This window comes from Nelumbo nucifera, chromosome 4 (genome assembly GCF_055504915.1).
Source record: "Nelumbo nucifera cultivar China Antique chromosome 4, China Antique-T2T, whole genome shotgun sequence".
NCBI lineage: Eukaryota > Viridiplantae > Streptophyta > Magnoliopsida > Proteales > Nelumbonaceae > Nelumbo > Nelumbo nucifera.
This window is the reverse complement of record NC_142652.1, coordinates 47,548,830-47,564,814: the sequence shown is the minus strand read 5'-3', so window position 1 is coordinate 47,564,814 and position 15,985 is coordinate 47,548,830. Positions and strand designations below refer to the sequence as shown.

General features: G+C 40.0%; 1 protein-coding gene across 6 annotated transcripts in view; it reads right to left on the bottom strand.

Moving 5' to 3' along the window:
• Positions 1-15,985, bottom strand: part of LOC104611806 (ADP-ribosylation factor GTPase-activating protein AGD4-like) — a 110,695-nt gene that overhangs the window by 42,577 nt on the left and 52,133 nt on the right. For all 6 annotated transcript variants that reach the window (XM_010279032.3, XM_010279030.3, XM_088902903.1 and 3 more), the window contains 2 exons: positions 8,936-9,151; positions 8,626-8,754 (listed from right to left, as the gene is read on the bottom strand). In XM_010279032.3, the coding sequence (XP_010277334.1) occupies positions 8,626-8,754; positions 8,936-9,151 (345 nt within the window). The remainder of the gene's footprint in view (positions 1-8,625; positions 8,755-8,935; positions 9,152-15,985) is intronic.

Here is a 15,985-nt window from a genome sequence, read left to right as displayed (position 1 = left end):
GTTGTAGTTCCAAAGTCCAGCTTCTCCTTTTTTGCAGCCATCCCACAACCAATTTTGAATCACCTTCTATAATCAGCTTACTTTTGTTCATGTCCTTTGCCTTTTGCACTCCCTGCACTAGAGACATAATCTCAGCCCTTAAAGAATCCCCGACACCAATTGAGCCTGACAATAAAACAATAATTATGCCTTCCTTTTTGGGTAGTCAGATAAGTCGTTCAGTTTCGCGAGACCTCCTTTCGGTGTTGCTTTTGAGATGACTTTTTTGGGATCTTTATTGTGAATCCTGATGTATAGTTCCTGGCTCTACATGTCGATCTTTTGATATACTTGTAATCTATGCTTACAGTATACCTTTAATATAAATCTTTAAGTTACCTTCTCTCAAAATAGAAAAAAAAAAACGCCTCCAATGCCAGAAGGACCTGAATTACCTACACTACTCCCATCAAAATTAAACTAAATATAGCCTGTTGAAATAGTTTATTTTATATCTTGTCTATTAATTTTGTCTTGTTAGGGTTTGTTTGGTTGGTGCCTTTTTTATTTTTCTGTTATTGTACTTCACTTACAGCAGGGGCACAAAGGTCTTTTCCCATTTTATTTTAGTCGCCCTATATATACTAAAAGAAGCTGGCACCACCAGCACTGTTCTATTGCCTCCAATCTTTCTTCTTCTCTTCTTCTCTTCTCTCTTATTTTCAATCGGCTTTATTGCCAAGATGGTATCAGAGCAAGGCTATTGAATCTGGGTGATCAAGTTTCTTCTTCAAGTTGCTGAATCTGGGCGGAACAGATGATTGAATCTGGGTTGATCGAATCTGATCTGCGACTGGTATAGCCCTACTGAATCTGAACATGTCGATCTTTTCTTTCCTTGGTCGTGTACCAAGAGAGAAAAAAAACAAATGAATCTGAACTACTGAATGTCATCAGACCCTTGTGAGGTTTATACCTCTTTTGTTTTGGATCGTGTGATCCTCTGTACCTGTGAAAAAGGTGACTGTAAGTCATGGATGACCTGTTTCCTCTGCTTTTTGGCTTGATTTCATGTGTAAGGATCTGTCTTAATGATCAATGCTTGTAGACCTTCTGGAAAATTAGTAGGCTGGGACTGTTAACCCGTACAGGTCTGAAAATCAGTTTGATCATAACTCTTTTTCTGGAAACTGGTGCTGTTCTTGTGCTCAGATTAAGTCCAAAACCGAAGTGTGTGTGGATCAATTTTTTTCTGATATAAGGAGGGATCCTAAGTTGAGAGTTTAGACTAAAATTCTGTGTTGACCATGTCGTCTGAGAATTCTGCTACTTCAGGGGTTTCAAGAAATCAAAATGGAGTGAGTGGAGGAATGGATATGAGTTTCCCCATGGCTGTTATTCCCTTTGACGGTCTGAACTACCTTGAATGGTCTAAGGGAATAAAACTCTACATCACTGCTAGGGGGAAAATAGGATACATCAATAGGAGAGTGAAGGAACCGAAGAACGGAAGTGTTGGATATGATAGGTGGAACCAAGAAAATAGTATGGTGATGTCATGGCTCTTGGATTCCATGCTGCCACATGTAAGAAAGACATTTATGTGGGCTGAAACTGCTTGTGAAATATGGGAACAAGCAAAGTCCACCTATTCAAAGCAGAGACACTATGCCAAGATATACCAACTGCAAGCTGAATCCTCTACTTGCAAGCAAAGGGAGAGGAGTCTCTCAATGTACTATTCAGATCTAACATCGATCTGGAAAGAACTTGATCACTACCAGAGTGTGAATTGGAAGTGTGATGAAGATGCAAAGGCATACAAGTCACTTGTCTCTCAACAATGGGTATTTGCTTTTCTCTTGGAGCTAAATCCTTCATATGAGTCCATCAGGGAGAAGATCTTGGGAAGTAAAGATTTGCCATCAGTTTAGGAGGTTTATGCCTTAGTTCAGTTAGAAGAGAGTAGAAGAAGTGTGATGAATTGTACAAAGGGGGAGCCAGTTGCCGTAGCTGTCAGGGGAAGTACAGACACTAATGTCGGAGGTTCTTTTAAGAAGGGTGATTCTCAAAAGATAACAGAAGATAAGAGTACACTTTGGTGCACTCACTGCCAGAAGACAAGTCAACAACTGATCAGGGTAAGAAACCAATTCAGTAGAATCAGAAAAAGTACAACTCAGCTAATATGGAATCTCAAGAGACTAGTCCGATGATAACTCAGGAAAGGATCCCACTTCTGACCCTAAGGAAGAGATTATCAACTCCTTTCGTGACCATTTGGAGTTATATGGTAGGACTCTTTGCCAGATGGATTCTGGTCCTACTCCTATCTCTTTCACGTCTACATCAGGCAACACTGCCACTGCTTTCCATGTGCCATCTCATACCTCTGATTCTCCTTGGGTAATTGACTCTGGAGCCTCAAACCACATGACTGGTAAGTCAAATTTATTTCAAGCATACAACCTTCTCTCTAGGAGAGATAAGGTGAGACTAGCTAATGGTTCTTTCTCCACCATTGCCGACCAAGGAACCATATCTCTCCCACTCGGCCTTACCCTTTCTAATGTACTTCATGTTCCTGAACTACCTATAAATTTTCTTTCCATTAGTAGTATTACTCACTCCTTGAATTGTTCAGTTACTTTCTTTCCGTCTTTATGTGTGTTTAAGGATTTGGCCTCGGGCAAGACGATTGGTAGAGGAAGCAGGGTGGATGGTCTCTACGTGTTGGAGAATAAAGTTGGTCTTGTGGCTACTAAGTCCTTGAGTTTGTCCAGTGAGAGTCAAGCCTATTTACGGCATAGTCGTCTTGGTCATCTTTCTTTTGAGTCATTAAAAGTTATTTTTCCAAAGTCGTTTGAGTCTTTGTCAGTTCCAGTGTCAGACATGTCAATTGAGTAAACATTGTAGAAGTTCTTTTTCTTTGAGAAATAAAAGATTTGAATTTCCGTTTCATATCGTTTATTCTAATGTTTGGGGCCCTGTTACTCTACCTACTGAGGCTGGATATAAGTACTTCATTACCTTGAACGATGATTACTCTAGATACACTTGGGTTTACCCTATGCGATCTAGAGATGAAGTGCCTAAAATTGTGAAAGATTTTCAACACATGGTGTTCACTCAATTCCAAACTGAATTTCATATTTTCCAATCGGACAATGCAAAGAATACTTCATAGTGATCTCACGGAATTCTTTGCTTCGAGTAGATCTCTTCAACGAAGCTCTTGTGCTAGGATACCCCAACAAAACGGTGATGCTGAAAGAAAAAACCGTCACCTTCTCGAAGTAGCTCATGGCTTGTTAATCCATATGAATGTTCCAAAACGCTTTTGGATGGATGTTGTTCTGTGTGCTACGTACATCATCAACCGTATGCCATCTCGATTACTAGAGTATAAGGCCCCACATCAGTTTTTGTTTCCTATAGCTCCATTGTCCCCCATTCCAATGCATGTTTTTGGGTGTCATTGCTTTGTTCATAGCTTGTCCCCTACTCGGGGTAAACTTGATCCTCGTGCTATACCTTGTCTTTTCCTTGGTTACCTTTATCTCAAAAGAGGTATCATTGCTATGATCCCACTTCTCGCAAGTACTATGTCTCCATAGACGTATCCTTCTTTGAGAATCAACCTTTCTTCTCGGTTTCTCCTCAGGAGGAGAGTAGGGTTGAGGAGAAACAGGCTCTGACTCAACTACCTCCTCTACTCGATCCTCGTCCATTCTGTGTCTTTCTTCGCCATAACAAAAGGTAGCAGAGTTCAAGAGTCGTGGAACCTGACACTATGCAGCCAAAATCATCGGATTCACCGGAGGCAAATCCTTCTCATCAGCAAGGTACACTTGCTCTTATTGATATGCTTGTACCTCTCAATGTTGATTCCCCTATCATTAATGATCTTGATGTTCCTATTGCTAAGGGAAAGGGTGTTAGATCTTGGCCACTAATCATCCTATCTCTCGCTTTGTGTCCTATGACCATATTTCACCTTCATATCGTGCACTCCTCTCTTCTGTTGACAGTATCCCTATTCCTAAGAATGTGGCAAAAGCTTTATCCAAACCTGAATGGACAGATGCAATGAAGGAAAAAATTGATGCATTACACAAAAATCACCTTGGGCTGGTTTAGTAAGTTCCGCTTAACAGTTCAACAGATGGGGCTCAAACAATGCCAGTCAGACCACACTCTATTTGTGAAAAAAGGTGAAGGGAAAATTGCAGCTCTAATTGTGTATGTGGATGACATAGTGATCACAGGCGATTGGGAGACTGAAATACAGAAACTAAAAAAATTCTTAGCCACTCAATTTGAGGTGAAAGATCTAGGCCCCTTACGTTATTTCCTTGGAATTGAAGTTGCCCGCTCTCACAAGGGCATCTTTATTTCCCAACAGAAATATGTACTAGATCTACTAGAAGATACAGGCAAGCTAGGGGTGAAACCAATTGACTCACCAATTGAACCTAACCATCAGTTGGGAGACAGTTAGGGAGAGTTTTTGAAAGATGTGAAGAAGTTCCAGAGACTTGTAGAGAGACTTTTGTATTTGTCTATGACTAGGCCTGATATTGCTTATCCAATGGGTGTCCTTGGTCAGTTCACGCACAATCCTAAGACAACTCACTTTGAAGCTGCAGAGAGGATCCTTAGATACCTCAAGAAGTTTCCCAGAGCTGGTTTGCTGTTCTAGAAGCATGGACATTTAAAGGTGGAAGTATATACTGATGCTGATTAGGTAGGGGTAGTTAATGATTGAAAGTCTACCAGTGGATATTGTGCCTTTGTAGGAAGAACTTGGTCACATGGAGAAGTAAAAAGCAAAGTGTGGTGGCTAGATCCAGTGCTGAAGCAGAATACAGAGCTTTGTCTCATGGGGTTGCTGAAATCATGTGGATAAGAAACCTGTTAGTTGAACTGGGTTTTGCAATTAGCAACCCTATGTCACTCTATTGCGACAATAAAGCTGCTATCAACATTGCAGCTAATCCAGTCCTCCATGACAAGACAAAACACATTGAAGTGGACAAGCATTTTATTAGAGAAAAACTTGTGAATGGAGAAGTGTGCACTCCATATGTCAACTCAGAAGAAAAAATTGCAGACATCTTCACCAAGGGTCTTCATCATGTGTGGCATAACGATTTGTGTGACAAGTTGGGCATGATTGACATCTATGCTCCAACTTGACAGGGAGTGTTGAAATAGTTTATTTTATTTCTTGTCTATTAATTTTGTCTTGTTAGGGTCTGTTTGGTTGGTTAAAGCCTTTTTTTATTTTTTTGTTATTGTAGTTCACTTACAGCAGGGGCACAAGGGTCTTTTCCCTTTTTATTTTAGTCACCCTATATATACTAATAGAAGCTAGCGCCGCCAGCACTGTTCTATTGCCTCCAATCTTTCTTCTCTTCTGCTCTTCTTCTCTTCTCTTCTCTTCTCTCTTATTTTCAATCAGCATTATTGCCAAGATAGCCATTAACTGAAAGACCAGGATGCTGGAAGGACCTATGACCTCATTAGAGCCTATCGCTGCATGTTATGAGTTTTCTGCTTTAATTGGCATCAAAATACAAGATTTGGGATCTATATTTTGGTAGATCCATAGCTGCAAAGGAAGATCAACACAAAAGGGTACAACTAACAAGGAATGAAGTGACTACAAAGGGCTTCAAAGTCATGCAGCAGCAGATTAGGCATTATATGCAACAAAAAATTGCAAACCTCTGAGCTCATTTGGAGCAATCAGGACTTTAAGGACCTAACAAAGCTAATATTAGAGGCCAAAGGAACCAGAAACAATTCCAAGGTACATACCAAAGGGAGGAAATAGGGGCCAACCAGCTATAGACATATATTACCAACCATTGGAGGACTCTTCCGATGAGGAAGAAATCTATGTAGTAGTTGGGCAGTGAGGTTACAATGTTTGGTTACCAACCAGCTATAGAGATATATTACCAACCATTTGGTATGGAGCTGTTGCGGTTCTGTTTGGGGTCTGCATCAGTGTCATGTATGTGTTTCAAGTAAAACACAAACAAAACATGTTTGGTTAGATCATTTGAGGTTACAATGGCCACACCTCACCACAGAATCAAGTAGAAATATTCCTACAATGTCTAGTCAGCAATCATCCATGCTAAACATATTTTAGGATGAAATGGACATATTATGCATATGGTGTGTAGCAAACACCCACAAAGTTCAGTCGCAAACAAAGTAAAAGTCTTGTAGGAGGAAATAGTGGAAATCAACAAAAGGGACAGTGGATTATTTGTAATAAATGCAGGGATGAAAGGCATACTTCAGCTCAAGGTCATTATACCAACATAGGAAGAAGACCTTGTTGATAATAAAGTTGAAGAGGTTGTTATACTTGCTGAATTGTTGAACTAACTTGGAGAAACCATGCATGATGATTATGATGCACCAATTCTAGTAGCTGGGCACATTCTTTATACCCCTAAAGTGATTAAAGAATAGTAACTAAATAGAAACAGCTTCAAGAAGGTGTAGATGGTGGAAGATTGTGCAAGGTCATCATTGATAATGACAATTGTGAGAATGATGCGTCTCAAAAATGGTTCAAAATTCATTTATCTAAAGAAAAAAATGGTTTCAAATTGGGCCATAAAATAAACCACATCCCAACAAGGTGGAAGAAGTCCACAATTAGCCAGCACCCAAGGTATAAGTATGGGTGTTTGTAGAACACTAACCGGACCATTTCGAGTGTGCTCCTGAACTTTTCAATTAGTGGAGCAACTAGATTGTTACATGTAGCTTGATAATGGTACTTTGTCAAGTGTCAATGAGATCCTTTTGGGCCAATACATGGGTATGTTGAAGCAAATGAGAATGATATTTAGGCAAGTGATCATTGTGATAGGATCAGCTACTTTGATGGAAGCTGAAAAACTGTTGTTGATGGATTACAGATGTTTTGGAATTGGTTTTGCAAAATAAATATTATGTAAATATATAGTTTATGGTAGAGAGTGACACAAGTGTGTCTTGGTTAGGAGAATAAGCCCTTCCCCAATTCCCAATGTAGGATATTAATGGTAGAGATTACATTGCAAGTGTTGCTGTTAGGCCCAACACCTGATGGACGCATTTTAGTTTGGCCCAATGGGCTTACATACTTAAGATGGCAGAACTTAGGCATAACGTAATAGACATTACAAAGTAATAAGAAGCTGGTATTGCTGAGGATGAATTTTCTGTGAATTACTCAAGGAATCATACCATAGGTAAGAATCCTTCTGAAGTCATTTTTGGAAGGAATTGTACACATTTTCTAGATTTTGTCCCTTTTTCCCAATGTGGAGAAGACAGTGTTAAAGCAGAAAATGATAGCAAAATAGATGTCAAAGCATCATGAAACCATCCATTTAACTAATGCAAGGTACAAGGCATATTCAAATCGCAAAAAATAAAAAATAAAAAAAGAAAGATCTCAGATATTCAATAGACTTGATGATGATTTAATTGTGAAAGGAAAGGTCCCCTGACATGACTTTTTCAAAGCTTAGAAAGGCCTTTTAGTCTTCTCTATAGGTATCCATGCTTATCTCTGCCGCCCACATATATCTTCATAGATTGTGACTATTCAAAGAAACTAGTTCCACCCAACCAAATAGTAGTTAAGGGAAGACTAGAACCATCAAAAATCCAGCCCATAATAATGGAACTACTATTAGGGGACTCTACAGTACTTAGAGTTGACCTTTCAGTACTCTAGAATGAAGAATCCAAGTTTGAAGGCACCCAAAGCAATTGATGGATATAAGTTGGATCCAAATCATAGGATTGAATCAAGAAACAGATACCGAAATCCTCCATATAGAATCCATCATTAATCACAATTCTCAAACACCACTAAAAATGAAGAAGAAAACATACCAGCAAAATATGTCTTCATGATAAAACCAAATTATAGTATGTGCAGCTTAGATAATTACAAGATGACCTTAGATTAAAAACAAAAACGATTCTGCCCCAAGATATTGCATTCTCTTCAAGAAACAACTCTTCATCAGTCCAGTCAGAAACACTCAAATCTGCATTTTTCAAGAATTTCTTCGATATTTGTCAAAACCTTTATTAAAATACTAATATGAAACCTACACAAACCAACCTCAGTCATATGGCTGTTGACATCACCTACACGAATGATGACATCAACAACTACCAACAACACCTACTTCTATTTTTAACAGATCTCTCTGCTTTGTTACCAACCTGCTTAGGCTTAATTTAAGAAACAAGAAACAAGAAGAAAGGAGGAAGAAGAAGAAGAAGAAGAAAAGAAAGAAATAGAGAGAGAAAGAAGGCTTTTGGAAAAACATGTGTCAGGTCAGCCACACTCTTTTTATTAATATTATTGTCAGAAAATGTACAAGGAGCACATTTAGTTATTATTGTCAGAGAATCTAAAAGGAGCACATTCCATTACTTGCAAAGGTATCTATGTAATATAATTGATTGTTGTTTATGTGCATACCATCACCTAGGTAATTGCAAGTAGACACCCAAGCATGACTTCAATTATACTGTTTCCAGTGCATCATCATTGCATTTTTTAGAAGTACAAAAATGCAAAATCAAATAAATTAAAATAAATGGATAGCATACCGCAGGTTTTGCTGCATTATTTCTATAGTAGTACAAAGCCCCATGGCTATCAAGTACAAAGAATTTCCTCTTCCAATCTCCCCTCACGGTAGCACGTTTAAGGAGATACCCTTGCTTAATTGTTTGTACCTAGAATATAATGAAAAGCCCTGTCAGTAAGCAGCTTAAATCTCTAAGAATAAATACCTAAAAACCCGATTACAAGATCTCAGGAAGAAAATAATCTTTAATCCTAGAGAACATGTTCAATCTGAAGAGAATCATGAGGACCAAAACAAATGCACCAATAATATGTATAAGGAAATAATACCTCCCCATTTGCAGTAGACTGCATCAGAGCTTCTATTTCCTTGTACGAACTCATACCGACAACATGAATACCATCGCCACTTGTTGAGGCTTCAACATTACTTGAAGCACGTAAATTGTCCAGTTCCATTTGTGTCCTGTATTCCTGAATCCTTTTAGCAAGCTTGTCTTGTTCAACACTGGTCATTTCTTTTGACTGTTGTGTATATGTCAAGATCTATTTCAAGGAAAGAGAGTTTATTAATAATGATAAGTCGATGTTCCTACTGTAATTTTGTAATGCTTCAATTCTTTTAAGTAGCCACATCTTAAAGGAAATATTGACAGCATAAGGAGATAGATTAAAGCAATATTAATTAGTCTGCTTCATAAGTGCTTTAATTGATCCACAAATATACTGAATGGTATGCATAGAAACGAATTTCAAAAGTGACAAAATAACACTTTTTGATTAAAAGATACAATGATACACAAAATAATTAGCTAAATCAATTTAAAAAAAAAATAATTCATAACTAGTTCCAACATTAAAACTTTAATTGAGTCCAAACTCCAAATCATGGAAACCTTATATCCTCCCAAAAATATTTTTTAATTTATATGTCTATTTTCATAAAAGATAATGAGAATATTAGTAATAAGGAAATGTGTTAAACAAAATAAGATGAGAAAAAAAAGTCACTAGAAATAGCAAAGATCACCATATGAAATAACCAAAATAGATCAAAAGAAAGTGGTAACATGCATTACAAATAATAATAATAATAATAATAATAATAATAATAATAATAATAAAGAAAAATGAAATGTCTCACAAGCTCCTAGTTTTTTTCACCAAAACTGAACAAATCTAAATCCTTGAACTCTTTTAAAACCAAAGCCTAGTTCAAAATAAAATATTCCTGTGCAAATTTGATGAGGTCATGAATACTCCATAATATAACCAATGGTTTTACAAAAAGATTAATACTCCATAATATTCACTTGATAGTTTCAAAAGCAACAGAAAGAACCAAGTAATCATAGATCATCTTTACGACTTTACCACATTTAAAAAAAAAAAAAAGAACAAATAAAACTAAAGAATTATTGCATTCAAGGGATCATATACCCATCATCCATGGAGTATAGTAAATTTAGTACCAATAACATAGAACATTACTTGGTACGTTTTATGCAGTTCAAATGAATTCTCATGTGTCTGTAATAGACAAGTACGAGATTTTAAGACTCCTTGTGTTCTTAAACGACAGTTTTTAGCACAGGATGGGCCTTAGAACCATGAAATTGTATCTTTTTTCTGAAAATACTCGGCAAAATGCCCCCTTCTATCCCTTTGAAGCACAAAACTACACAACCTCGATCTCTACCCTTTCGAATCACCACCAAAAAATCCTTAAAAAAGCACCACTCTTCCATTGAGATTTGAGACTTAGCATAGAGATTTAAACCCTATGCAGGCATTGCACCACATGTGAGAGATTGAAGAAAGCCTCCCTATCCTCATTGAAACCCAGAAAATTTTTTGAAACTCTATCAAGCAAATGATTTTCATTGCATAGAAGTATTATCTACAAATTTGAGGATGCACCAGTGATTTACTATGGAAAACATAATGACAAAAGTTTTGTTGAAGGTGATTTAATCTAACCATCCAGTTTATTATCTTTAATTTCTCAAGAAACTATAATCAGTGGCAGATGCAAAAAGAGTTTTTTATGGACTGTCAAAGGATTGGAGAACAAATTTTCACTTAGTGAAGTGGGATTGGGTATGCAGGGACAAGAAAGAATGGAATCTTGGGATAAGGAGAGTAAAGCTATTTAATAAGACATTCTTGGGGAAGTGGTTATGGAGATTTGGAGTGGAAAGAAATTCTTTGTGGGGGGAGGACGTTGCTTGTAAGCATGATGTTACATATTTTGGGTGGGAATCGAAAGAGGTGAAATCTTCATATGGAGTGTGTGTTTGGAAAGGAATAATGAGCTTTTGGTCAGCATTTTTGAACTGTCTCTTTCAACCTATGTCCAAGACTCTGCAGGTTAAGCCAGAAAAACATATCTATTGCTGACTGTTATGAATTAAGCCAAGGAAGAGTGGTATAGAGCCCAAAATTTAGAAGACCACTTCTTGACTTGGAGGTTGAGGAGTGTGTGGATCTTTTGGCAAAATTACAATAAGTGCAGGTTCAAGCAAAGGGAAATGATGTGAAATGGTGGAAAGAAAGTAGGAATATGTGTTCTCAATATAGTCCTTTTATAAAGCCTTGGCAAGGAATCAGGTGAAGTCGGAAGTGAGGGGGTCTGGAGGAATCCAATGGCTCCTGGGGTGGAGGCTTTTGCATGACTAGTTGCGCTAGACAGCATCCTTACTTGGGATCAAATTAAAAGCAAGGGAACTCAAATGGCAGGAAGATGTTATTTATGCTTAGGTGAGGAGGAAACTGTGTTGCACTTGTATTTTGGTCATAATGAACCATGAAACAAAAGAATACAGCATCCATACTTGGGATCTGTTGAAGTTTGACCTGCCATAGAATTCTGTCTTGTTCGTTGACTGTAGAGTAAAGTAGACAGCAAGAAGTAGGAGAGGAAAGAAGAAAAGAGAGAAGAGAGAAAAGAGAGAAAGGCTGGTTCGAATTAGGGAAAAAAAGTTAATCCCTTGATTCGGCCAGACCTATTATTATATTATTGACTTATTGAAAAAGACTTGAGTGCCCTTCTTTAAGTAAGAGGCACTCGAACTAACATAACAGTACACATCAGCATTCTCAACAAGTACAAAGACTGAAATACCCCTTCACTAACACCACTAACACTCCCCCTCAAGCTGGTGAGTATATATCATATAATCCCAGCTTGTTACATATGTAGTCCACTCTCCCCCGACTCAAGCCTTTTGTAAACAAGTCTGCCCACTGGTTTCCCGTACTAACATATGCAGTTTCTATCACCCCATTCAGCACCTTCTCTCTCACAAAATGACAGTCAACTTCGATGTGCTTGGTTCTTTCATGAAACACTGGATTGGAAGAGATATGAACCGCTGCCTGATTGTCACAGTAGAGCTTCATTGGAGTACTGATGTCATATCCTATCTCCTGTAGAAGGTTCCTCAGCCACACTAGTTCACAAGCAGTATGTGCCATGGCCCTATATTCCGCTTCTGCACTGCTTCTTGCCACAACTGTTTGCTTCTTACTTTTCCATGTTACCAGGTTACCCCCCAGAAAGGTGCAATAGCCTGTGGTAGATCGTCTATCAGACATAGAACCTGCCCAATCAGCATCGGTGTATCCTTCTACTACCAGTTTTCCACCACTTCTGTACAGCAAACCACGACCAGGAGCTCCTTTCAGATACCTCACAATCCTTAGCACTGCATTCCAATGTGGGACCAAAGGTTTCTGCATGAACTGACTCACCACACTAACCGCAAATGAAATATCTGGCCGAGTAAGGGTTAGATAGTTTAGTTTGCCTACAAGTCGTCGGTATCTGCCAGGCTCTTCAAACACTTCACCTATATCACTGCTCAGCCTCGTATTTGTTTCCATAGGTGTCTCAGCCGGTTTAGTACCCAACAATCCTGTTTCTTCCAGTAAATCAAGCACATATTTCCTCTGGCACAAATTAATGCCATGCTTAGATCTTGCTACCTCTATGCCCAAAAAGTATTTCAACTTGCCAAGGTCCTTTGTCTGAAAGTGTTCCTGTAGGAATGCCTTCAATCTGTCAATGCCCATTTTATCATTCCCAGTCACAACGATATCATCCACATACACCACCAATATTATTTTACCTGCCGAAGAGTCAAGACTGAAGACAGAGTGATCAACTTGGCACTGTTTCAGACCAAACTTCTTGACCACCTCACTGAACCTACCAAACCATGCTCGAGGGGACTGTTTAAGTCCATAAATAGCCTTCTTAAGTCTACATACCTTACCATCCTCCCCCTGAGCAACAAACCCAGGTGGTTGCTCCATGTAGACCTCCTCGAGCAAATCCCCATGCAAAAAGGCATTTTTGATATCGAGCTGATGGAGAGGCCAACCAGACATAGCTGCAAGAGAGATGACGACACGAACTGACCCTATCTTAGCAACCGGGGAGAACGTCTCCGTGTAGTCAATGCCATAGGTTTGGGAGTACCCTTTGGCAACCAGCCGCGCCTTCAGGCGCTCAACACGACCATCTGGCAAGTACTTAACACTATACACCCACTTACAACCGACAGCCTGCTTCCTAGGAGGAAGAGCGATGAGATCCCAAGTGTGATTATGATGCAAAGCAGAGAGCTCTTCTTCCATAGCACGGCACCACTCTGGAGAGGTAAGGGCTTCCTGGACATCCTTGGGAACAACCACGGAGGATAACAAAGATATGAACTGGCGATGGGAAGCGGAGAGGTGGGTAAGTGAAACAAAATTGGAAATAGGGTGAAGGGTGCAAGTACGCTTACCTTTCCGTAAGGCAACAGGAAGATCTAGGTCGGAGGCTGGTGTCGGAACTGGAGCTGGATCTGTCGACGGTGATGAAGCTGGAGGAGCTGCAGCCGGTACACGTGGGCGATGTGTATACACGTGACGGATGGGTGGACGGTCAACCAATGGTGGCACCGGAGGCAAGGACGTAGGCATGACTGGAACCAGAGGAGGTGGATCAGCCACAGGAAGAGGAAGAGGAGGTGGTGATGTGGGGGAAGCAGCAGCACCGGACCCCACGAAGAACGGAGTAGACTCGAAGAATGTAACATCAGCACATACCAAGGAACGACGAGAACTAGGATGATAACACTTGTACCCTTTCTGAGTTCGGGAATAACCAAGGAAGATACACTTCACAGAACGTGCATCTAACTTGTCAGTCCCGGGACTCAGATTATGAACGAAGCAGACACACCCAAATACCCGAGGAGAAAGCGGAAACGGAAACATGTTGGGGAATAAGACACTAAAAGGAGAACGACCATCAAGGATAGACGTGGGCATCCGATTAATTAAGAAACAAGAGGTGAGCATTGCATCGCTCCAAAAAGTTTTGGGAACATTCATGTGGTGCATGAGGGAGCGTGCCGTTTCTACAAGATGGCGGTTCTTTCTCTCAGCAACCCCATTTTGTTGCGGAGTATAGGTACATGAAGTTTGGTGTATAATGCCATGTTGGTCCAAGTATTCTCGAAAAGATGAAGACAAGTATTCACGACCATTATCAGAACGGAAAATTTTGATGTGAACACCAAATTGATTGCGGATCTCAGCATAAAATTTCTGGAAGATGGAAAATAATTCACTTCTTTCTTTCATTAAATAGAGCCACGTCATTCTTGAACAGTCATCAACAAAAAATAACAAAATATCGGTATCCATTATATGACATCACTTTATAAGGACCCCAAACATCTGAATGAATTAAAGAAAAAAGACTCGACACACGGTTATCGACCCTAGAACGAAAGGGAACACGATGGTGTTTCCCAAATTGACAAGACTCACAATCTAAAACAGAAAGTTGACTCAATGAAGGGACTAAGGACTGCAACACTTTCAGCGAAGGATGACCAAATCTACAGTGCCACTGGAGAGGAGAAATGGATGACTGAAGAGCCGTTGACGTTCGTCCACCACCATCAAGATAATACAGTCCACCGGCTTCATGCCCTCCACCAATCTTCATCCCCGTCTTGAGATCCTGAAAAACACACATAGAAGGGTAAAAAGTGATGGAGCACTTAAGTGACTTGGTCAGCTTACTAACAGACATAAGATTAAATGGAAGCTTAGGTACATATAAAACAGAGGATAGGGATACAGGGTCTAGGTCAACATTACCAACACCACAGATAGATGACGTGGAGCCATTAGCAAGGGTAACAGATTGTGATGTTGAGCAATGAGTGAGAGATGAAAACACACCTGGAGCTCCCGTCATGTGATCGGAGGCTCCAGAGTCAATAATCCAGGGGTTGGGTGTGGATGCCAAACAAGCCATACCTGAGTGTGCAAAGGAAGCTGTGTTCTGCTGCGACTTGGATTGAACAAACCTCTCATACTCATCACGAGGAACACTCACCATCTCCTTGCCTGGACCATCTGAGGGAGTAGAAGGCATCGGGTCAGCTGACCGTTTCTCCTGTGTAGGGCTGAAACTGGTGTCACTAGTCATGGCATGGTTGGCCCACGTCGAGGGAGGACCATGTAAGTCATAGCAGTAGTTAATGGTATGTCCATCCAAACCACAGTGAGTACACTTCCGTGGACCCGAGCCACGTCCTCTACCACGAGCTCCCCCTGAATCTCTGCCTCCAGTACGACCACCACCATGGATATGTGTAGATCCACCACTACCACTCCTGCCAGGCTGGGTTCCTCGAGTCCCACTTCTGCCACCTCGGCCTCTTGACACTGCAAATGCTGATTTATCGGAGACATTAGAGTCCATAGATCCAATGGAAGCCCTCCGAAGACGAGCAAACACCTCCTCTAAAGATGGAAGAGCAGATTCCCCTAGTATCTGGGCTCGTACTGGTTCATACTCAGACTTCAGCCCCACCAGAAACCGTGTTACATCAAGCTGCTCTCGCTGTTGCTGTTGAACTTTGACATCTGAAGTGAGAGGATGATAGACATTTAACTCATTACGGATATTCCTCACATTGGCATAGTACTCCTCAAGGCTCTGATTTCCCTGTTGCAGATTGAAGTATTCCTGATACAGTTGATATACCCTAGTGGTATTATCCTGACCTGAATACAGTTTCTTGGCATGATCCCGCACCTCTTTGGCTGTGTCAAGAAACATGAAGTTCACACTGATTTTGGGTTCCATACTGTTCCACAACCATGTAATGATCTGTGCATCTTCCTGTTCCCAGTCTTCATACTCCTGAGAATTAGCGGGGGGTTTCTCCTCTCTTATATGCTTCACTTTCTTCTTCGCCTTCAGAAAAACCTCTACAGACTTGGCCCAAGGGACATAATTCTCTCCATTCAGTTTAATGGAGGTCATTTGGACATTCAGGTAGTCAGTAGATATCATGACACTAGGTT